The sequence below is a fragment of the Aptenodytes patagonicus genome, chromosome 4 (assembly GCF_965638725.1).
Source record: "Aptenodytes patagonicus chromosome 4, bAptPat1.pri.cur, whole genome shotgun sequence".
NCBI lineage: Eukaryota > Metazoa > Chordata > Aves > Sphenisciformes > Spheniscidae > Aptenodytes > Aptenodytes patagonicus.
Window position 1 is genome coordinate 30,123,463 of NC_134952.1, and position 25,227 is coordinate 30,148,689.

General features: G+C 37.5%; 1 protein-coding gene across 3 annotated transcripts in view; it reads left to right on the forward strand.

Moving 5' to 3' along the window:
• The window catches only part of SLAIN2 (SLAIN motif family member 2), a 37,125-nt gene extending 13,858 nt beyond the window's left edge, over nucleotides 1–23,267 (forward strand). The window contains exons 3-9 of one of the 3 annotated variants that reach the window (XM_076336212.1): nucleotides 2,119–2,283; nucleotides 3,726–3,887; nucleotides 5,108–5,467; nucleotides 7,823–7,960; nucleotides 13,043–13,120; nucleotides 18,752–19,070; nucleotides 20,612–23,267. In XM_076336212.1, coding sequence (XP_076192327.1) covers nucleotides 2,119–2,283; nucleotides 3,726–3,887; nucleotides 5,108–5,467; nucleotides 7,823–7,960; nucleotides 13,043–13,120; nucleotides 18,752–19,070; nucleotides 20,612–20,678 — 1,289 coding nt within the window. In that variant the 3' untranslated portion in view covers nucleotides 20,679–23,267. The other 2 variants (XM_076336213.1, XM_076336214.1) reach the window with 2 other exon arrangements.
• Nucleotides 23,268–25,227: the final 1,960 nt, after the last annotated feature.

The following is a 25,227-nucleotide window of genomic DNA, read 5'->3' on the forward strand; positions in this document are numbered from 1 at the left end:
TGCTGAAAATGACAGTAAATTTTTTTTCGCATGAGAACAAAGATTGAGTTGGAATAGATGTTTTGGGGTTCCTGTGTGAATGCCAGGAGAACTTGCTATCAAAGGAGTTGTCTCATCAGAGTCAACCAGAATACAATGGGCTTGTAATTATTGGTTTTGTTAACTGAGCTTTGTAGTAAAATGGAGATTTCCCTTCTGACATTCAAAATAAACTGGAGGTACTTCAAGAATACTTGCTAGAATTCACTGAATTCACTAATTGCTGAAATTAGTGCATATCATTTAAGACTTGCAGTGAAAGCTGGAATATAAACTTTCCATCCTCTATCTATAATTGTCTTTTCACTCTAATTAAAACACTATTAATATTAACTGGTTTAAACACCAGAGAGGATCTTTACATGAGGTGCAATTTAAGGAATCTGCTGCAAAGTCAACTTTAATTTCTGCTGCTTCTGCCTCTGTGCTGTGTTCTGCCATCCATTTGGTGGGATGATATGTTTTTTGGGTGCTACTAAAAACTAATTCACTGATGCAATCAGTTAAAATACTCTAGCTGTTTTTAACCTAAATCCACTTTAGTAGGCTGGATAATAGTGTGGCCCCACCATTGCTTGTACTGAACAACTGAGGAGGTAGTCACCAAGAGCAAAGTGGGGTGGGAGGAGGAGCTGAAGCAGGCTTTGCTGCTGAAAGCAGCATTTCATGCAACTGTAGTCTCTTTTGGCTTCTTGTAATGTCAAAAAAAAAATCTTACACTGAATAAAAGGATTTCTAGTAAACAAATTAATGCCAAGTTGTTTGGCACAGTAGAATAGAGTTCAATTCCTTTTTTTTTTTGTTCACTACTGTCAGTAGCCTAATTATTACTGCACTAATTAAAGCCCTTTTTCAGTAACAGAAATGTCACACAACATTCTTTGAATAGCTTAATTTAGTTCTTTTTTTTTTTTAAGAACCACTTGAGTGTATTGCCATACATTTGCCAGGCCTATTGTCAGTTTGTAATACATATGCATAGTTTCAATACTGTTGTGTCTTGAAGAGAGTTTAGTTTCTAGCAGCTAGGTGAGCTGCAACTTAATCTAATCTAGATTTACGTATCATAAAGTTTGGATCTCTAGCTTTCAGTTTAATGTTTTGCAATTTAATTTGTTCTTTGTTAAAATACAATTCTGTTTGGCATAAAATGGAGGAACTGATTTTACCAGAAGTGACTAAATTTCCTTTGGTTCCCACTTGCCACATTGAAGTTCCATTTTCTATTATATTAAAATAAAATGTAAATTTCTGAACAAAATAGTCATTTAAGTAACTATGCAAATCATACACCTGGCAACTAGGGGAATTGCAGTATCATACTGAAAATGGTTGGCAGTGGTTAAAATTAATCTGAAAATACTTTAGCATTGAAAAATTTACAATAAATAGCAAAGTACTCAATTTTGGATCATATATATGGGGTTGAAGCCCACAGACATAAAAATCCCAAAGCATTAGAACAGGAGGTATACAGAAGGGAATAATCCTACTGTCGATTTGCTTTATTGTGCCCAGTAGGTTCATGGTACCCAGAAACATAAACAGAAGCGTTTGCCATGCTTATGGTTTTTCATTTTAGCGTACGTTTTGGGGAATTTTGTAGGTGGTATTGCTTAGTTCTGTGGTGCTGGTATTGGGGTTACTGTTGAAATATTGTGTGATCTAGACAGGTCTGTGAATTCTGGAGAACTAGACTTCATGGTGTGCTCTGGTTTGTGTGTAATTGTGCATAGGATGTATGTTACCGTAGCTTAGCTACTACTGTCTTTTGAGTTGCTTCCCTCCTCCTTCGCAATGCCTACACTGAACATCTTGAAGAGATCAGTTGTAGTGATCTTAGATCTGATTTTTACAAGGAAAATATTTGTTGCTATCTTGTCTTGTCCTCTTCTCCCACTCCTTCCACAGTGTGGTTGTATCTAGGAGATGAAGAAATCAGTTAATAAACTTCCTGGTGACTGAAGTGTTCTACTTGAGTTGTATAGTAGTTAAATCACACTGAAGATATAGAGTATTGTATTAATTTTTCACTGGTTCCTTCAGTATAATTTGTTGCTTTCCTCCTCTTTCACACAGCTCTCAAGAGGCAGAGTTTGTACAGCAGCCCTTTCAGTGCGGTCAGTTACACAAGCTCCTATAGTCCAAATACTAGTAGCCCCTACAGCAGTGGTTTCAACTCTCCCTCCTCAACACCAGTGAAATCTGCTTTAGTGAAACAGCTCATACCTCCTGGTACCTCAGGTAAGTGTGTGTGTGAGTGTCTGATCTCTCCCTTTCCCCTTCCTCCTCTTCCTTTCAAAAACATGTGCTCAAATAGATTACATTTGCATTGAACTGGAGTACGAAAGATACCAAAAACCTGAGTCTTTTGTAGCATGTTTGCATCATGCAGTATTTAAACTTTTTAGGAAAGGCTTTTTTCCAGACTTTCTGGCATGAGATACATTTAAAATGTTTTCTCTGGAGGTCCGTGTCCCTAAGATCACTGATGTGTATTAGCGGTTAGACCAAAACACATAGTGTTAATTCTGTGGAGTCCCAACACATGTAACCAGCTTCTAGAATTAGCCCTGTAATTGACTGGATGTAAGTTGCATAGTAAGTGTTTAAAGGTTAGGTGTTGGTAGTTGTAAAGTCTTTGCAACTACCCTATGACTTATTAACTGAAACGTTTGGTATGCAATGTATCCATCGGTACCTCTGAGACATGAACAATATAATCTAAGAAAGAAGCATGTATTTTAATTAAAGGCATTCCTTGAGGCTTTGCAGCCATCAACGTAAACACTAACTTCTGGCAACGTTTTCTGCCTTTATTCTGCACCACAGGCACTTCCTTTGCATCAGAAAAATTGAACATGTCTCTACTCTGAAGTCAGAATGTTGGCTTATTATATATACTTTAACTCAAGTTAGCTTGCAGGGAAGATGAAAAAACATTGCATTGACAATCCAACTATCTATAGTTTGTTGTGGACTTGTAAAGAGAAGCCTGCACTGCAGTATATTCACCAGGCCTATTACCCAGGTTTTGTTTTAATCTATGTAACTCTGCTCTGCATTGTGTGCTACAATGCTGTATCTGCCTGCAGGACAGAGAGATGAAATGTAACTGGCAATGGGGTGTCAGCCAGAAGGCAGCAAACAGGAAGAGTTTTTCTGGTATGTTATAGTTTAGCAAAGATGTGTACATAGAACAGGTAGTATTTTCAGATAAACTGTATTTTAAGCATTCCAAACTGAATCAATGTTCATTGGATCAGCAAGTCCTTATTGTCAAGAAAGATACAGTCAAACTTATGTCTTACAAGGTAGTGTGCAGAGATGAGAATGAAAGCACAAAGGGAACAGGTACGCAGTTTCTCTTTCTGTAAGAGCTGTGCAAACTTCATAGCGGTTGAAACTTGGTACAGGTAGACCAGATTATATGTTGTTAATTTGTTTTGCACTATTACAATGATTTTATGAAGTTGCTCAGTTTTAGAAGGTGATGGCTAAGCTCTGCTTGTGTAAATTATATGTTCAGCCTAGGTTCACAATCAAATGTTTCAAATGGTCTGTCAGACTCAACATCTCAGTCATAATCTGTTTTCAGATTGGTGGTTCTTTTACTAGGAAAGGCAATACAGCTTGCCTTTTTTTTTTTTTTTAACATTTCCTATTACTTTATTTTCTTTCTGTAGGTCATCTTAAAAGTTCGGCAGATAGAAATCCTCCACTAAGTCCACAGTCCTCTCTGGACAGTGAATTAAGCGCATCAGAGATGGATGAAGACTCTATTGGGTCTAATTACAAGCTAAATGATGTTACAGATGTGCAAATTTTAGCACGAATGCAGGAAGAAAGTAAGTATTTTGCATTCTGAAAACAAAGCAGTTGATCTTTTTTTATTGAATAACGGCAGTAGCACTTGCTCAGCAGGAATGGAAAAAGGGTGTAGATTCTACTATGCATGTACAAATGTAGTTCTTCTGAGAAGGCTGGCTAAGGACTTCTGCCTCTGGGATAAGGAAAGGAAGTTGCTGTGCAGAAGTGTTCTTTAGGAACAGTGGACAAAAGAAATGCTAGAGAGAGTATGAATTTGTAGCATATAGTATATGCTAAAAGGATGGTCGTTAGACTCTGCCACCAGTCTTCTCAGGAGATATGTGCCTTCCCAATGTAATCCAGTCTTGCTGACATCAATGCTTAAACCATGATTTAAATCACCGAAATGTAAAGTCAATATGGCAAAGAATAGTGAAGAAAAGCACCTATGTAGATGTCTGTGTTTCATTATAGGTTTAGTTGAGACTTTGTCTGTTTTTTTGTCCCTCTGAGATTGCAGACAGTGGTAGGAATTTCAGTTGTCTAACTAGGTGGTCTCCAGACTTTTTTATTGCATACCCCTATCAGTGGAAAAAAAACCCCAAATGTCCAATATATGTATTTTTTTATAAATTATATACATGTACTACTCTACTAATATGTACACAAAAATACACAAATGTACACAAAAATAGCAATTTAAAAAGGATGAGATAAAGATGAAATAAATGCTATTTTAAAAATACTATTTTATTAGTAGTACAAAATTTTCTTCCTGCACCCCAGTGGATAGTTTTGCGTGCACCCCACTTCAGAGACCACTGGTCTAACAACTCTAGTTTCTCTAGGGGTAGCTTATCATATAGGTTTTTTTGCTACATGTACTAATACATTGCAAGAGACATTTCATTGTGGCTGCTATAATTGTTATAGAATGTTAAATGATATCAAAATTAAGGAGTAGCCTGTGTTGCTAGTATCCAGCCTGGGAGAGGAGATGAACAAGTACACAACGCACCTATACTGATGATTGCTGTAGTATGGAAAGGAATGAGCTCACCTACTTATTTCAAGACGTTATCAGCTGGTACATAACTTTTTTGGTACTAATCTGGAGTTAATTTAATGCCTCAAATAAAAGGAGTTAAGGTGAGCCAAATGTGAGTTTAAGTGCTGGGTAGATATTTGTATGCGCTGTCTCTAGTTTGAACCATTTGTGGGCTGGAAGCAAGTAAACAATGTTCTCCTTTGTTACCAGGCCTCCGGCAAGAGTATGCAGCAACTGCTTCTCGGCGTAGTTCTGGTTCTTCTTGCAATTCTACAAGGCGAGGCACGTTCAGTGATCAGGAGCTTGATGCTCAGAGTTTAGAAGATGAAGAAGATGGCACACATCACACAGTGCACCCTGCTGTTAACAGGTTCTCACCATCACCTCGCAGTTCTCCCTGGCCTTCACCAAAACAATCTCCAAGGAATTCACCTCGGTCCCGATCACCTGCTCGAAGCATAGAATACAGTAGAGTGTCACCCCAACCTATGATTAGCCGTTTACAGCAACCTCGTCTTTCGCTTCAAGGCCATCCTACAGATTTGCAGACTAGTAATGTCAAAAGTGAAGGTAAAAAGCTCTGTCTCAAATTTATTATACAAGTAGTTGTGTAGTTCCTGTAAGGGATTTTGGTCTGTGTGCAGTGCTAAAACTATGTACCTGTGTAACATCATGGTTTAATCTCAGAGTTGTTGAAGAAAAAGCAGAGCAAGCAAAGCTTAAGTTCTGCTGGGGAACCCTTACAGTCAGATGAGTTGATAGGCTTGTATTTGTTTTAGATGTTATCCAGTCACTCTGAGTTTCGTGGTGACCGAGTTCTATCTTTGGCAGGCAAATGCACTAAAATAAAGCAGAGCCCAAGGGAAACTATCATTCACCAGTAGGGTTAGGCCTTGCAGATGATAGAATAAAATGCAGCGAAAGTAACTGTGGTCAGATGAGAGTAACACGGAAATTTATGCATGCCTGTAACCTGTGAGATAGCTGAATGCTTTCTTCTGGCAGTGCAGGGCTCTGAACTCTTTGAGCATGAACAAAGCCTTAAAAATATTAGTACTTAAGTCATGCCTTTGTTGGATACTTTAGATATCTCAAAGCTGTGCAAACTGCTGCGTAATAAAAAATAAAGCTTGCAGTAAACTTGACACAATTATATTATATTGGCATAGAATGAAATACCATATCCTGATATGATTTTCCTTCTTGAATGTACTTTTTCCTGGTAGCAATCTGGCAGAAACTCCTTTAATTGGGCTGAAGTTTCACAAGCGTATTCCCATTTTAACAAATGTAGTTGTTATATGGCAAATAAAATCTTCAGAAATAACATACATTTAAGTATTAAGAATTCACCTTATTTTTTCATCTTTCAGGTAAGCTGGATGCAAAGTGTCTGCAGTAGAGATGATGTAGAAATGCATTTTTAAGCAGTTTATTTTCTGGGTGTGTTTTCCCCCTAATATAGCAGAGGTCTATGCCACTTACAGAATTTCATTGACTAAGAAATTTTAGAATTTTAATCAGGAAAATCAGTGTGGGGAAGATGATCCTGCAAATTTAGTTAGCTGTTCAAGAATATCTTTGGAAGGGTTAGCTTAAGTCTCATCTAGTAATAGTAGTTTGGGGAAGTTTTAGGTATATAGGAAAATGTACAATACAAAAGCTAATGAATTATATTGTGACTTAGTTGAGAATTCCTTTCTTGTTCTTTTCTAGGGTTTAATGAAAGTCTTAATGCATGCTAGATGAGTTACAGCAAAAATAGCACGAGAGGCAAGGTACCAAAAGCTGGTATCCCACATACCAACGGGATCAAAATAGAGCATGCTATCATGTGTTTCTGAAACACTTCTAAGGAATTCTCTTGTAGTGGTTTTTGTGCAGTTGAATGTTGCTTGGATATTCAGAGTTGATATAGCAGCAGCCAAAAATGTTGTCTGGGTTTTTTTTCTCTTGAGCGGTTAGAGGGAAATTTGGTTGACAGGGTTCAACAATGTACCAACTGCAATGCAAACAGTACTAAGTGTAGAAAGTACACTTGTAGGAAAATTCAGCCTGCAAAGATTCTTACTTTTGTTTTCATCTTCAGTGCTTGTGTATGGTTAGCGTACTTCTTTACTGCATCCCTCCACAGAATCAGGTTGGCCACTCATCCTGACAAGGCATCTGCAGTCTTCTGTCCAAAGTATGTCATCAACCCAGCTATGCATGGGTTGGAGATATGCAGAATGTCATTAGACTTGAGAGATATTTAATGGCATCTTTTTGTGTTCTATGAGCAATGGTACAAATTTTAGAAGACCCTTGAGGAACCAGTATTAACTGAATAGATAGTCAAGTCATTTGTGAAAGATGAAGCATAACTGGACACTTCAATAATTTTGAATGCTGTGTGTGAAGAGTTTCTTTCCAAGTGGGTGGCTGTTATTTGTTGTATAACGTGCTGATATGGGACTGGGTAGTCCCAAAAATTGACTCAAAAAATCACTGTGTTTTTAATCATAGGCAAGTGTTCTATATTATTAATAACTTTCTAGGTAGAGACTTCAAAAAGTGTGCAAAACTGCAAATTAGGTTTGCCTATTCAGTTTCCGTTACGGTAGAACAAAAGCCAGAGAATCACAACCCAGATATGTTTCCATTTCAAAACACACTATGCTTGACTTTTTTCACCACAGGTAAAAAATGTACATTCTTGCTTTTTTATATAAATATTTTGTATATGATAGATCTGAGAATAATATAGAACTTTAATTCAAGATGATGGAAGAACTGTAATGTAACGAAATACGCTTTTAAATTGCAGTGTAGTTTGATATGGCTAACGTTTTGTGTCACACAGATTTGGGGTTCAACTATGGGTTCATAACCTGAACTTTGTCCGGCATCAGACTACATGTGGTATCTTGATATTGTTTCATACAGAAAAACTAAGGCGTAGTCTTCCAAACCTGTCCAGGACGTCTAACATCCAAGCTGAGTCTGTGAAAAACAGCAGAAGTGACTCAAACTTCCAAGTGCCAAATGGAGGAATACCTCGCATTCAACCTCAAGCCTCAGCCAGTAAGTACCTTTAGTGACACTGCAGTGTATATTTCAGAAGTGATGGTGCTCAGCTGTCTTCCAGTTTCATGGCAGAGAGAAACATTGCATGTCACACTGAAGGTGCTAATCTTGATTTTTAATCACACCTGTGTGAAAAACTGCTTTTTTTGGTACACAAAATCTGGTACTGAGTATATTCAAAGAATTCCTGATCTCTTATTAAGTATCATTCATAGTTTCCTAACAGCATATGTAGAAGGACTATAGTATAAATACAGTAGTGTTACACATTTCAGAAACCATTTATTTTCTGTGATTTACAGAAGTAAATAGTGCTTTGTACTGTTGAATTTTATTTTCAGACTATAAAAAACTTACTAGGCTACGAAAATACTTACCTAGATGATGTTTATTGCTTTTTTTTAAATAGTGAAACCTGATCTGAAATCATTCATGCAAGTTTAACCCTTTTTTGCTGTTTATTTTCTTCTTTTGTTTTGTCACCTGGAAATTATATTCAGTTGCAGATTTTATTTACTTTTTTAAGTGTCAGTATTTCTCAGAAAAGGTTTGGATGAACCTGTGCCCCAATTAGCCCATTGCTGGGCTAGCAGCTGCTAGTTTGCCCAAAAGTGAACTGCTGATGTGAGAACGCTGCTAATCTCACAAAGTCTCTTAAAAATGGTGACCTTAAAGAAGCCAAAGCAAATGAAACTTAAATGTTCAGTGCTTCTTTATATGTCAATATTGACAGTTCCTGTTTAAATGTTTCCTGACCATTTCATTTTAAAACAAGTTTCAGAATAATAACAACCTTGTGTGACATTTTCAAGGGAAGAATACATTATGAATATTATATGTAGAGCTTTGAACTATAAAAGTTCTCTGATAAAAGTTCATCAGTAATCTAAATATTTGATGGGAAATGTAAGATAATATTTGTGAATGAAACTAATTTTTTTTACCCATTGAATACTAAAGGCATACTGGCATATCTAGTTGGCCTTATTAACTAGTCCTTTCAAAGCAGTGTGTTTAATGCAACCAAATATAGTTAAATACAGAATAAGGAATACAGACCATGCCAATGACTACAAGATTTCAATCTTTGTAGTGACTCTGACCAGATGTAAGGGTTGTGTGGACAGTCAGTCCCAGGTGTGTGATACTGTAGCCAAAGAAGTTAATGTGACCTTGTGATTGTTCATACCGGTTATCCCTGCATCCTCTCGCCTTGCCTCTTCTTCCAATCTTCACAAATGCTCAGAAGGTGGGATTTACAACTGAAAGGGCATGTGTGTAGTTCAAATGCAGGACTGTCATCTCTTAGGCAGGCTTATCAAACTATAAAGCACTTGGAGCAGTTGGACATGAGCTCTCCAACTGTGTTGTTTTTGTGATGGGAAGAATAATCAAAATGACCTGAAAGAAAATGAAGGAAAATATTTTTAGTAAAAATCTCTACAGATTTTATTTGGTGTTTTTAACGTTGAGTGAACTGGGAAGGGAAGAGCATAGAGAGCAGCTTAGTTGGCTAGAAGGCTATTTCCAGTATTAAAAGTATATTCACAGTGAAACTTTAGGGAAAGATTGGACAGCAGAAGTCTCAATATTCAATATTTAGTGAGTTACTTCATTGCAGGAGCCAAAGTAGTGTGACTTACATTTTTTTTTATATATATATATATAAAAAAATTTTTCAACTTGTGGGTGGATTGAGAATCACAGAAATTATTAGGTAAATTTGCTTGCTTTTCATGGGAATCTTTCCCCAAATGTGAATCGCTCTAGACCAACTTACATTTAAATGTAAGTTAAGTATCATTAACAAAGCCCAGATTTCTAGCTTTTACAGTTTCCCTGCTCTTACAGATGTTTGTCAGAGTCTTGCTATTGACAATCGTAAAACGGTTTGTGTATGAAGTCAATGAGTAAGTATCTTTGCTTAGTCTGGATTAAAAAAATTTCTGCAAAACTGTACCTTGTATAAAAATTGCCAGAATTGTGTCCTTTTTATTGTCTACTTTTTGTTTTATTGGTTATATATTTTGTCACCTTGCGCAAAGCACTGTTAAATTGCAGCAAATTTTTGTTTTCCCTTGGCGATGACTTCTGGGTTGTGGGATTCAAAGCTTCCTCATATACCTGCTAGTTTTGCATGAGCTTACCTTTGCAAGGATGCTGGCTTACCACCCGAGGTCACTACTTTTCTCCTTGTCAAAGATCTGCTGTTCATAATTTACTTGCACATTTGCTGTGGCTGCAATACTGGACTTGCTATGGTTGCTGGCATTCAAAAATGAGTTAGGAATCCAGTAAGTTTCTGAAAAGACAATTCCTGTTATGGTTGCATAGGCAAATTGTACATGCTTGCTTAAAGAGTAGAGGGAAGATACTTGTAATATGTTTAGAGGTACAACTGTAAAACATGAAAACACTTGGCATTTTAAGTTTTAGGTGTAATGTGGTGAAAAATCCAAATTCTTTTTGAAAAGAGATTGAGAATGAGTGGATTAAATAGTAGTTGTAACTATTAGAATCTTCATTTACATCTGGTTCTCCATGCCGTTATGCAGAAAGTACTTTTTTACATGAAAACTATTAAATATTTCACAGTTAAAAAAAACACTGGAAGATACAGTAATACTTGTGTTCTCCAAGGAATAGGTATCTTTTAGACTTTAAAGTGTTAGAATGACGGGAAGCCTCTGTATTTGCATGCTACACCACATAGATTGTGCAAAGCTGCAGAACTTCCAGGGTGGCTTCCACATAGAAGCTACGTGCTTTCTAGTGGATTGTGTGTGATATTTTTGTACTTATCTGGCACTGTTAGCACACGAATGTTAAATCTTTAAGCAGAATTAAATATAATACTTTTTCAAAGAGCTAAGCTGTAGATTGTTCAAACTCTCAGTAAAGTAACTAGTCTGCTTGCCAAGATCCAGCTGCTTGGCATGTTCAGAGTAAAAGGAGAAAGTGTATGTTTTGAGGAAACAGAGTATTCCAATTCGGTTGATCAAAAGTAAACATAACTACGTATATTCAGCATGCGCCATTTGTGACAGGTAATGTAATAGTATATGGAGTGCTTCAAGACCAGCAAATAGTGTGGATAAGCATGCATTCCACGCTTATCTCAAACTGCATGTTTCCTCAGCATTGCTGAGATTGCACTGCCTGAAGTTCTTTTCAGTGATTCAGTGCACATAATTGTTTAGCTATTGAGCCTCTATTTCCTGGAGGCTCCATTGAGAAGGAAAGAAATTGACTTACATATTTATTAAATCCTTTCCATATCATCCCACATCTCTGACTTGCAAGCAGCGTAAATAATGATGGGGGAAGAAACTTAGTGCCATGTGCAGTAGCACATTTAAATCTAACTGAATGAATTAGGGCAAACTAAATTCAAGATCCATAAATATGAAGGAAGAAGCTGTTTTGATTTTGTGTGGTATAACAAAAACACTGATTCAGTAAGAAAATGATATAGTGGAATACTTGTGGACAGAAACACTCTGGCCAGTGGTCTGCCTCACTAAATTCCTAGGAATTGTGCTCATTTTTAAACATCTTACTGTGCTTAATTGGCTGTTTATGGGTATGCCTTAAAAATGTTTATAGCAAGACCATGTGCCAGAAGTTGAGTAAGAATTGCATATTGCCACATGCTCTTTTACGTTAGATTCTAGTTGGTAGAAGGAATGGTTTCTTTATTCTTAATAGTCACAAGCAGCATTTTATAATTTTTTATAAACACTTTAATTCCTTCTTGCTGCTTGTTGAAAATGACAGGATTTAGTTAGTTATTAAGACTAAAATGAATAGACCACCTAGTCATATTTTCAGAATGAAGGTAAAACACATGATGAACTACTTTTATAGTTCACAATATATTGTGAATTTTGCATGGACTGAAGGATAGGAAAGGTGATGGCAATTATTATATGCTATCAAGTTTAGAAAAGGATTAACTAATATTATTAGGATGCTAATTGCTCTTCCCCTATCTTCTTTATAGTGATACTCACCAATTGGTGATAGGATTACTGAGCTTTCTTACTGAGGGTCAGGATCTTTATGCACAGCTGTTCCCCCATCTTTCTTCCTTCTCACTATGGAAATAAGCCTTGCTAGTGCAATCAGGTTTATGCTGGTATAAAACTCCATACACTGAGGTGAGCAGAAATGTTTGTTCATACCGTATCATTTTAAGAAGCCTTTGTGTAGGCAAAGCTTTATTTCATTGACTACTTTCCTCCTTCCCCCCTTAAATATGCTGTGGTGAAAATATGCTGAGTCGATGCGTTCCTTCTGGCAATAGGTAACACTCTCCTTGCCAAGATTCTGCAGCTCTTGGAACACTGGCTTCTCTCTTGGTAATGGGTAGGTAGTGAGGTCATTTCAAGGCAGTATCAACCCTTGAACATTACTAGAAAATAGGCAGGACATAGGAGCAATAAAAAACCAAATTTTGTCGTGGTGTCTACATGCTGGCAGTTGATAATCTTAGTGTTATGTCTTCGTTTTGAATCCTCTTGCATACCTTTTGAGGGGAAAAAACCCCAGACATCTCTCAAAATGCGTTATGTTTGCATAACTGAAAAATATAACTTTTTTATATGATCACATTTAGACACAGATTTATGCTTTTGTGTAGTGTTAGAATATTTTTTTGAAAACTCCTTTAAAATGAAAAGTTTAATCTTGCTAGGCCAGATATGACAGTTTAATTTTCATCTTCGGATCTAATCTTGCACTCACATTGCTGTAGCATGTTTGCTAGGTGGCTTGTTCTCCCTTTAGTGTATTAATTTTTTTTGCCTTTCTGGGCTTTTTGCCCTGCAAGAAGCTTTACTCTTACAGAATCTGCGCGTTTTGCACTGCAAAATTTCTGACACACTCCTCTGTAACTCTTTGCCATTAAGAGCAAGCACCATTTAAAGAAACCCCATCACTTCCAGAGTCATAACAGCTTTTTTGAGTGTTTTACTCACTCTGTTCCTTGCTGCTTCACAAGATGCAATTCTGAAATTCCCAGTAAACTTAGTTTTCTTATCTTCTTAGACAAATATAACATTTCTTGTCTTTCAACAGCTCTGCAAAGGCAGAAAAATTTGCCTCGTGCTGCCTTCAAAACCAAACAGTTTCTTCAAACTCCATCTACAAAAGGAGGTAATTAACTTACAACCTCTTATCAAGCTCCAGCAAATCTCACATAATTGTTCACCTGCATTAAATCTCACATACTCTAGATTAATAAAATTGCTGTTGCATGTCGAGATTAACCAGGTGGTCCTTGCTGTATCAAAGTACATTTTGGTCTAAACATTAAAAAAAACAACCCTGCATCATGTAGGGAAAAAAGTATTAAAATGGGTTTTGAGATAAAATCCAAAGATTGGTGACTTCAAGCATTAATCAGGAAATCTGGATTAGAAAAGCAGACTCCTGAATCCATATTCATTAGGGCTACGTTTGGATAGGCGTTTTTTAAACTGTAAAATACAGGTTTTTTCAAACAAATTGTAAAAATTTTTTTTTATTGTGAAAAAATATGCAGACAAGTGAAAATATCATCCTTTGTGCTGGAAACAAAAGCTAACGAGTTTATCCTTGAAAAGATGAGTGTAGAATGTCAACTTGTTTTGCACATACATGTGCACGTACTTGCACTTTCTCTTTTCCTCTCAAAACTGGAAGAATAACCCCAACATACAGTAACTTAGATTTGTATTTTTTTCTCAAGGAATTAGACTATTGTATATAATATTCCAGTTTGCTAATGGCTGAAGTTTGCTTCTTTTTGAGGAGAAAATGAAATATGTTGAGCCTCTAATCCAAGTCGACAAGTTTTAACTGATTTTTAATTAATTCTGGCAGCCTTGTATGTGACACTGCCTCAATTTCACTACTAAGATAAAACAAGTTATTGATTTTGGTTTTAAGCATAGTTGGTCCTGTTGTCTATTACAATCTAGAAGATCTCATTTTAAAGATCATATTTCACTTGAGACCAATTCATAAGCTCTATATATGCTAGAATCCTTAAGGATTATGAGGGTGGCTGACAAAACACGTTTTCCTCTCAGTGGTTTAACAATGCTAACTTCTTTGAGTCAACTTCATTCCATGCAGAAAGTTTTAGTAAAGTATAATGACTTTGAAACAGATTCACATGGCTTAATAGGAGGTCTCCAAGTCTTCATAATATTCCATACCAAATGGAGAAAAGTTCTTTCAATGTTCTGCTTTGGCATAAGACCACTGTCTCGATTCCCCTGCAAAGCATTCTGTGCTGTCTTTCCAGTTGGCCATGCCTTTACCTTCATCTGGATGTCTGGAACACTTATTAGGTGTATGGCCTAGTCTGGAGCTGTGGAAGCGTACAGAAAATTAACTTCTCTTTGAGTTTATATTAGTTGCAAAATTTGTAAAATTTTATTAAACCTTAGAGAACATGTTGCACTGCCAGTTATGTATTCCAGTTTATAGTTGCTGTCATTCCTCACTGCAAATGAGGACCCAACATGTCCTTTCCAGTTATTTGCTATTTTATAGTCCTTTATGTGTTGGTTTTTCTTGCTTCTGATCTGAGATTCTCACAAGTATAGAAGCATTATGCAGTAATGAACCGACTTTTGCTTCAAAAGAATAAACAACTGTGAGCAACAATTGGGTTTAGTTTCTTAAAATACTGTTCATTACATAGCTTGACACCTTTCACACACAGATGTTGGCTGCTTTTTTTACCATTTTGTGTAAAACAGTTCAAAATACATTCAAATAACTAACTCTTTACCTCACTGTAACAGATTTGTTAAGGCTTATACAGCAATCCCATATCAGTCAGATCATAGAATCACAGAATGGTTTGGGTCATCTAATCCAACCCCCCTGCAATGAGCAGGGACATCTTCAACTAGCTCAGGTTGCTCAGAGCCCTGTCCAACCTAACCTTGAATGTTTCCAGGGATGGGGCATCTACAACCTCTGGGCAACCTGTTCCAGTGGTTTATCACCCTCATTGCAAAAAATTTCTTTCTTATATCTAGTCTGAATCTACCTTCTTTTAGTTTAAAACCATCACTCTAGGCCCTACTAAAAAGCCTGTCCCCATCTTTCTTATAAGCCTGCTTTAAGTACTGAAAGGCTGCAATAAGGTCTCCCTGGAGCCTTCTCTTCTCTAGGCTGAACAACCCCGACTCTCTCAGCCTTTCTTCATAGGAGAGGTGTTCCATCCCCCTGATCATTTTTGTGGCCCTCCTCTGGACCTGCTCCAACAGGTCCACGTCTGTCTTGTACTGAGATGACAGAACAGTTTGTTGATTCCCATCGTTTTACCTCATCTGTTCTTTCGTATCGGTCTGAATCATCTCATCATGATGGTTATGATTTAACAACTGCATCAGAATTTATTCTGGTTTCAAGTCAGTGTGCAGCAGCTGGCCTTGGGGTGCAAGCCAGATAAGGTTGTAGCTTAACAGCATCCTACTTTCAGGTGGGGATCTCTTGCTCCCTGCCCACAATCCAGGACAGAATCCAGAGAGGGTGGGAAATCTGAATGTCATGACTGCACAGTGCCATTTATTTTTATTGTTGCCAGATGTTTTAATTGTAGTTGGTTCTAGTTGTTTAGTTTCTAAGGAGATGGAGTTGCGTAAAGTTGTTAAGCACTACCCTTACACGTTTACGTGTTTTCATTAAACATGGATCAGCTCAATACTGCACATGGGTATATATTGTGGTTTAATCCCAGCCAGCAACTAAGCACCATGCAGCCGCTCACTCACTCCCCCCCACCTCCTTGTTGGGATGGGGGAGAGAATTGGAAGGGTAAAAGTGAGAAAACTTGTGGGTTGAGATAAAGACAGTTTAATAGGTAAAGCAAAAGCTGCACACACAAGCAAAGCAAAACAAGGAATTCATTCACTCCTTCCCATCGGCAGGCAGGTGTTCAGCCATCCCCAGGAAAGCAGGGCTCCATCATGCCTAATGGTTACTTGGGAAGACAAAACGCCATCACTCCGAACGTGTCCCATCCCCCTCCCCCTCCCCCTTCCTTCTTCTTCCCCCAGCTTTATATGCTGAGCATGACGTGATATGGTATGGAATATCCCTTTGGCCAGTTGGGGTCAGCTGTCCCGGCTGTGTCCCCTCCCAGCTTCTTGTGCACCCCCAGCCTGCTCGCTGGTGGGGTGGGGTGAGAAGCAGAAAAGGCCTTGACTCTGTGTAAGCACTGCTCAGCAAGAACGAAAACATCTCTGTGTTATCAACACTGTTTCCAGCACAAATCCAAAACATAACCCCATACTAGCTGCTGTGAAGAAAATTAACTCTATCCCAGCCAGAACCAGCACAGTATACAATTATCAGATAGTCTTTGACTAAGACAGTACCTCGCTCTTTGTGATCTGTCTTACAAATAGGCCAAACTGAGTTTATAAATATCTAAAACTGCTCTAAGACAAAATTCTTTATATGTAGAGCAGAATTATTAGGCAGTTTGCCAGAGATTGCATCATGTGGACTGTTTTGGAGATCACAGCCCACTGGAAGACAATTCATTCCTTTATGTACAAGAATGAATACAGCTCTCAGCAATGTTTGCAGTGCTGTGCTGACAGGAAATGTTTTATGAATTGACAGCTCAAATTGGAAGCATGGTAAAATATGGTCAACAGAAAACTGGAGAGAATGGAGAGGGCTTAATTTACTGGATGCTTACTTTCACTCGGAATGTGACAAGCGTTCTTCAGTTACAACTTTTCATTGCTTATATTCTGTACCTAAAAACCTTTTCCCTGCTGTGTCTGTAAGAGGCTCAAAGCTATATTCAGTTTTTATACACTGGCATTGCTCTGTTGGTCAGTTGCTAACATGATGCTGTGTTTGTGTTCCAAGCAAGTGGTGTAATGAGAAGTTCAGTGATAAAAGCTCCCTATGTTTATAGTGTAGAATCACTTGGAAATTCTGCAGATTCGATTGCACCAACGTTACAGGCAATGTCACATTTTTAAAAACTTCTGATATGTAATCTATCTTAGTTCTAGGAGCACTTCACTGCTCTTCTTGTCCAGTCATTCTGCTGTTAATGCTTTCCTTAATCCATTCTCTGGCTTGACGCCAAGGTTTTTATTTTAAGGGTTTTTATTTATTCTCCTCGATACTTACCAACTGTCATGTATTGTTGACATCTCTGCCAGCTTTTTTGTCAGCTTTTCCCATGAGCGGCTTCATGCTGTGTTTGATATCGCTATCAGTGGAAAGGCCCTCTTGGATCTGATTCCTTTCTGGATTATCCACTTCACATCTGCAGTGAGGCACATAATCTTCCTAGACATCCCTTGTAAGGAATGGCTTCAAAATACAACCTGAAAACCACCACTTCCTCTGTAGCCTGTCATTACTTGTCCCTTCTCTCACTCCTCATGCTCTTAGTGGATCTACCTTGTAAAATTATAATAAAAGCCATGTGAAGGACCATCTTCTTTATGTAAAGCATCTGTCAAGGAGGACTCAACTTTGGTCTCTGTGTAAAAAAGTTTATTTAGTGGAGGAAAGAATAGTTCATGCAAATTCACTAAATGTAAATGTGATTTTGTTTTACTTTCCTGATTGTTGACTGTTACTGACCTACCCTAATCAGTTTGAAAAGCTGATGAAATACCATTTAATTGTTAAGATGATGGATTAATTTAAGTATTCTGTTTAGTGATACATTATGCATATTTTGAAAATATTTCTCATACTCATGAAGAATTGTGCTTAAGGTTTGGCATTATCAAAGAACTGTTGAGTAGTCTTTTTGTCAGTATTTTTGCTGCGAGGATCAGTTGTCATTCACTGCTAGCTGTCTACTAAAATTCAGAAGTAATTCTGGAGTATATAATAAGAATTTTTGCTGTTGCATTAATAGCATTGAGTAAAATAGATATATAGTACAAAAATAAATTGTTAGTGGGGTACATTTGCATGTGCACCTTGTTGCACAGACAATGTGCTGTATTGTAAGTCCAAGCCTCTAAATGGATTTTCACTGGCTTAACCTTTCCCAGAAAGGACTTGATAGAGAACTATATTTCACATACTAACTCAGATACAAAGTATTTGAATTCAGATATTAGTTATACTGATAATTTAGATAATGTTTGTAAGAAGGCGGCAGCTATAAATTGTTATAGTTGTCTGGTTGAAGTTACATAGCAGCACCTTAATCTCTTTGGTGTTGGGGGTTGGCTGACCCTATCTTTTTTTCCCCCATCAGCCAATAAATCTGGAACATGACCATATCTTTAGGTGAAGTTTAATTCAATGGATTTGGTTAAAGAGAAGAGCATAAAAGAAACATTAAGATGCTCTGCACTCAGAATTTCGTCACTGAAAGCTGATACACGCTTTGAATCTATTTAAAGACTGTATCACACTAGAATCCCATATTCAACATGTTTTTTCAGGGATGGGAGTTAGGTTCACGGGTTTCTGAAGCAGCTAAATTTCTTAACAAATATGTTCTCCTCTGTTTCTTTTGACTTGACTGTTACAATGCTTAGAGCCTGACTAGTATTACTTATAAATGCAGAAAAATAAATATTTGTAATAAACAAATGGGGCATTAGAGTTACGATATCAAAAACACATGAAAAAGAGGACATCTGAATTCCTGTTTCTCATTGCTGCTCGATTGGCTGTATTCCATTATACATTCCATATTGTTTGAATTTTCACATTAAGTAATTTCCTGTTTTTAATTTCAATTATACTGTAACTTAAGCTTGAAAGTTACTTCTGTATTTTATTTTCCAGTACCTTCTTCAAGTAAATTCCGCTCACCTGCAGCACCATCTCCCCTAGCTCTCCGACAACCAGTGAAAGCATTTAGTAACCATGGACCCGGTTCAGTTGCTGCTCCAGAAGCCATGCAGCTGACACACAGTAGTTCTTCACCAGGGCCTCTTGCAGGCCAGAGTTCAGGCTTGCCAAGCCCTGCCAGCAGTATTAACAGTACTACTCTTACCAGACCGGCAGGGACAGCAGGGATGAGGAGTGGTTTGCCCAGACCCAGTGCCCCTTCTACAGGGGGCATCCCAGTGCCTCGTAGCAAACTTGCACAGCCTATTCGCAGGTGAGTATGTGACAGGGCAGTCTTAGTTTGAAGTTTTCATAATGAATTTTGTACGTTGTGTATTTGTGCTGCAATTCTTATTTTGGTCTCAAGGTATTTAGAATGGAAATGGAGACCTCTACGTGAAGAATTTGACTGTTTTTCCAAAATAGATTTAAAGCAAAACCAAGAGAAAAAGATGCTCGAGTTAAGAGAGTGAAGGTGAAGGAGTGAAAGTGAAATGAGTAACAAAAGATACTGAACTAAGTAAATAGAGTGTCTTAGTCTGGGCTGAGAAGGCAATAAAAATTGGTCTGCATGTGGTAAAAAGTTATCAAAATATAGCTGGCAAGTGAAAATTAATTTGTACCACTGAGTGACACGTTCTGAAGTCAGAACTATTGCAGTTCCTTTTGTAATCCATATGTCAAGCAGTGGTACCATGGTGAGAACAGTTTCTCTCCTTGGGCAGCTAGAAACTTCAGGAAGGAAGACACATCAGGATGGAGGAGGCATCCATAGCACTTGCTAAATGTAACATAAAAATAAATGCAGTTAACCCACAGGACAAAACAATTTTCAGCTCAAACTTAACCTCTGTGCTAGCACTCAGCTGTATAAGTTGCTTAATGTCCGAGTGCTTTGGAAAACAACCACAAGAGAGACTAAATATTAACTGGAAAGGCTACATATACAGACAATTTCTCTTCAGGAGAATCAGAAAGAAGTGATGCATAATTTAGAATATGTGCTCTTAATGCCATGCTAATGTGGATTTTCACTGAAGGTATCAAGTGGAAGCCAGCTGACGTAAAGAAGCAGTCATCCACGAGGAATATTAAGAACCCCGTTAAACAGAAAGGTCTTCAGTACCGCAGAAAAGATGAAACAGCAGTAAATGGCAAAGTGGAGGAGTTCTGTTCTGCAATGAGTGCTTGGCAGGGGAATGACAAGTGACTGTCACAGTATTGGCTGTTTTGCACTCCGAGTCTGCACTGCCAGCAGTATGAAACTTCGTGTAATAAAAAGCAGTTGTGTTTGACTGGAAGTTCTTAATAGTAGCGAAGTGCGGTTGTCCAAATCACATCTTACAGAAAAGTGTTTCACTTATTAAACTTATACAGCTATTTTTCCTTGAAAGTTTACGTACGTAATGCAGTATCTGTACACAATGCAATAATGAAGTATCTATGAATGTCAAGATTTTGATGTAAGCAAAATGTAATACTCTAAACAAGGATTTCACTGTTTATACATCACTGACAAAAAGGCATATTTTTAGATGGCAGCAGACGAAGTTTGTATTCTCACAGAGTATAATAGCAAAAAGTTTTCTATTTATGCAGATGTTTTTTCTGACATGGTAGTTGCCAAGATATGCAACACACAGAACCTGAAACTGAAAATACTTTGGGGTTTATCTGAAGTCTACTATATTGCAGAGAAGTAAATGAGTGAAGTGTATATTTCAATTATTTATAAAATGTTTACATTTGTATGTATTATAGATGAAGATTTCAGCAGTTATGTATGAAACTGAAAAATATCTCATTTTATTTTAGATCATTACCCACTCCCAAAACCTATGGCAACGTGAAAGACGAGAGTTGGAAAGATGGCTGCTACTGAACTGCAAAGCTTAATGCAAAGTTCCAGTGCTCATGGATGCTTCCTCACCAGGCTAAAAGACAGCTTGATTATACAAACTGTTCAGATGTGACTTTTGGGATTTGTAAAAATTCCAGACCTCTCTGTCTCTAATTAGCACAAACTGGCAGAGATTATAAAGCAGCACTTTAATGACATCTAACATCAGATGTTTGGTGATCATACAATCACTGCTACATTAAATTGCTATCAGTTCTGGGTTTTTTTTCTTGCTTGCTAAAGGTGTATCAATATGAGCATTTATGACAGTGGCCAATGTCTGGGCAAAAACCTAATGAATGCCAAAGAAATGCCCATCTTGAAAAACAGCAAGTATAACAGTCAACTTACATTGTCCAAAACTTCATTTTCAGCCCGTTTTAATTCAGCAGAAAGATTGGTGAACATTTACTATTGAAACAAGGCTACGTTAATCAGAGCTAATACTCTGACTGCAGACTGCTACAGTGCTAGTGAAACGTTGCTTTTAACAATTGTATGAGATTCTCATTGGGGAAAGTGGTACGTACATCCTTCAGAAAGAATCAGAAGTTACTCTGGAGGATTAGGCAGAACAGTAATTAGTAGCCATGGCTTTTATTAACATTAAAGGTTTGAATGTAGCAGACACACAAATGCAATAGTATAGATTGCATCTTTCCTATGTTGATGATCAGCTTTACATGCTCTTCTATGTTTGATTGCCAAAAGGGCTTAGTATCAGTTGTACAATCTTTCTAACCTTAAAGTTCCTGGCTCAGGAAAGATGGCCTTTGCTATTGTAGCCACATTTTTATCACATGGCTCGCTATTTGGGAAAAACTTTTTTTTTATAGCAGGTTTCCTTAAAAAGGAAAGAGCAAGTTGTAATGTTAATGTGTTCTAATACAATACCACTATGCTTGCAGCCTGGAGCAACTGTAAATGCTGATAGTTAAGGAGAAGGAAACACAACTATGCACTTGTAACATACAAATTTTAAGGTAATGAGTTGACTCTTGATGCCAAATGATATTCATTTAGGTGATGTTCCATGGTATGAGGGAGTTTTCTGTATCCTATTTTTTTACTTTCATCCATTTCTTAAATTGGTTTATTTTAAATTGTAAATATTTTTACAGAAGATATTGCCCATGTAAGTGTGTTTAAATATGTACTTTGCCTTACATACGTGTATCTTACATTACTGGTAACAGAGTATGAAACCTGCTATGTCTGTTTACAAGCTGTTAAATTCTTCTGGTGGCTCTGACTTACTCTAATGCATTTTGCTCAGAACAACTCATTCATATAATTAGCATTTGAACCATTGTTTTCTGTTTTGGAAGACATCATGCAAACACTTGTAACTACAGTTGTATTGGGTGGGACTAGTTAAATGGAAGGGATTTTCTTTGAAGCTTTTTCAGTATTTTGGATGTACAGTTGATGAAGTAAGAGAATGTGAATGGTATATCTTTTGTGCAATGACTGACGAACACTACAAGTTGGATTGGACGGTAGGTAGCCTTCAACCCCGTTAGTATCTGAGTTTGGAACTGCTGGTGTATTTTGACTCCCACCACTAAGAGGATAACTAACCCTGAAATTCTAGCACTTGAATTTTAGGCCAGCATTAACATATTCTTGGATGAAAAGCCATGCAATGCTACTTGACTTGGAAGAAGCCAAATAGGAAGGAGTGGAGACCAATTTGCAGCTCTAATTACTCACGCAAAATTTGGGTTGATGAATGACTTCACGCTCCAGACCAAGATGTGTGCTGAGACTTTGAAGTCAGGGTATCGAATATACTGTAATTCAGTAAGATTTCAGCACGGGTAAAGAAACTACCTTGCACCAGTAGACCAGTACATACCACCAATCTAGCCTTGCGTCCTTCGCTGGCACAGATAATGGCTGTCAGTTAGTATCTCATGTCACCATTAAGCAGAAGAGAGGACTAGACCAAATGTGCATATTCTTGCTAAAGCCTGAATTTTAACTTTTCAGCGTTTTACAAAGCAATGCTGCAGTCTTCATTGAAAAAAGGTGAATTTTAATTGGTGGATTTTAACAAATGCTTGATTGACTTTTAAATTTCTACAGTCAGTTTAGATGACGATATTGGGGGTTTTACCATGGCTGCATCAAACTGCTATGTACCTTTCCTTAAGTTAAGTAATTCATCACTTGGGTAAGTTCAGCTTAAGTTTTTTAAGGATTCTTTTCTCTGCTGTTCTCCCCCTGAAATACAGTGAACGACTTCCTGCGAAGATAGACTGTCTGTTTTGTGCGTTACCAGTTTATTGATATCAGGAAATCACGGGGCTCTGTGTTTAGAGATTTACTGCAGAAGTGTGGAAATACGGATTTGATAAACTAGTGCCTATGATTTACTTAACTTATGTTTGATATAGTAGTAAGGGTTTTATGAATGTGGATTACTTTTTGTGCCAACAGCTCGGAATTGTTGTATGTGTGTAGGCAGAAGGACTTGTTCTGCTTCCAAAGTTATTTAATTTTTTTTGTTTGAATGTTTTTGTAAGTGTTAAAAGTGTAAAAAAAAATATATATAAAATATTCTTACCACAAAATACTTCCTGGATCATTATTTTTATAACAAATTGTTTTTAAAAGCCTTTAGAAATTTAGAGGGGTTTAGGGCTTTTTTGGTTGGTTGGGTTGTTTTTTAAGAGCCATATTCACTTTTCCAGAAGTTACCAACATCAGCTTCTGCGCCCTGTAATTCATGAACTGCGTACAACACTGTGTTTGGGTGAGATCTGAGATTTCATTGACAGACTGAGGTAGGCTTGTGTTGTGCCCCTGCTCTGGAAGGATGATGTCTAATTCAGAGTTACATGAAAAACTGTATTCTGAATTTTCATCCAGAGTGATTTGTTTATGCAATTCTAAGTACACAAGCTGCCTTTCTATTTTTACAGGATTCGTGCTCACTTCACCACATGAAACAAATTTTTCATTTTGAAAATTCTGGAATTTATGCAGAAAATTGAGCAAGGTAAAGGTGTACCTAGTTAAGTAATCTGCATTTTGCTACAAAGCCACATATCCAGTAGTAATGTGAATGCCATCTTTTTCTTATCTTGGTATTAATAAAGTTAAGCTAGGTTTACTTCTATTTGGTGGCCACTTAATATTAAATCTGTTTAACAAAATTTAACCCATGAGGCTCGCTATTAATTGTTTATCCCAGTGTAGTCCCCTATCTTGTAATTAAGCTGGTAGATTAAAATGTTTCCCCCTAGTTAGCTGATCTACTTACGCAGAGCTGACTTCACACCTACCGATTGTAAAATGCTATCCACTCCCGCTTCCCTCATCGCTTTTTAGATCAGCAGTCGGGCACCGTTTGCCTCGCACCCCTTCAGGAAAAGAGAGCAGTGTCAAAATCACAGGCAATTAATAGCCTTTCCCGCTTCTCTCTTTTAGTAGGTTTCTGTAACAAACTCTTCTATATTAAACTATTGTTTATATTTAGCATTGTCATATTGCAAGACTCAGAAAATATTGTTTCTACAGTTCTCTTAACTTCAAGCGAAGGTATGACAACTCCTTTGGTTTTTGGTATAGAAGCGCTAGATCATGTTTTATTCAATGGTGTGTTACCCTCTAGGAGTCTGATTGCAACGGTGAAGAAAAACAAGCGATGAACGTGTAAGGAGGCAGAAGGTTGAAGCTGCTTATGCTGCTGAAGTCTTGGGGTGGCTGCAGAGCATGCAGTTGTGATCATTTAAAGCTAATCTTTTTCATAGAGATATTTCTGAGAAAAACAGATGTGGGAAACTTAAACATGACAGCAATATGTCTTTAGTTCTCCCTCTCTTCAGCTGTAAGAACAGGAGTAAACTGGAGATTTTTTTTTTATTCTTTTTAAGGAAAACAGGTGTGATGTGAGTTTGCTTTGATTTAAAAAACAAAACAAAGCCCACCTGCTCTTGACTTGTATATTGGCCATTCTGTAGTACGAGGCTGACACCTACAGGCAGCCTATCTGTAGTAGTCTTGTTTCAGGAAGATGAGGCTGGGTTTCGGGCGCTCTCTGGAGTATCCATGTTTTACACACAACTTCGCAGTAAGGAAGGTGCTCTCTGCTCCAAGAGGTGAAGAACTGAAAGGAGCAGATTCCATCAGGCTCGCTTTCCACAGGATTGTTTTATAATTGTATTTTCAGCCCTGGTATCTCGGGGCTGAAAGTTGTACTGTGTGTCACTGCCCTCTTTACACTAAATGATAAACTCTGTTGCAACTGTTATGTTGCAAAACATAACTGTAGTGATTAAGCTGACTTGCCGATCTGCAGCAGGATTTAAAGGAACAGGTAGCTAAAATGATTCCTGACCAGCAAAGTGACTTTTCAACTTGGTGCATCATCCACACCTGTTACAAACAGGGAATTACAGAGAAAAAAAAAAATATTAGCTTTGGAGGCTGGAAAGACAGATTCTCTATGTAGTGCGGCACTCTCACGAAACTGGACTGTACCTTTCAGAAGACTAAGACTAAACAAAAGATATTTCTGCTGTTG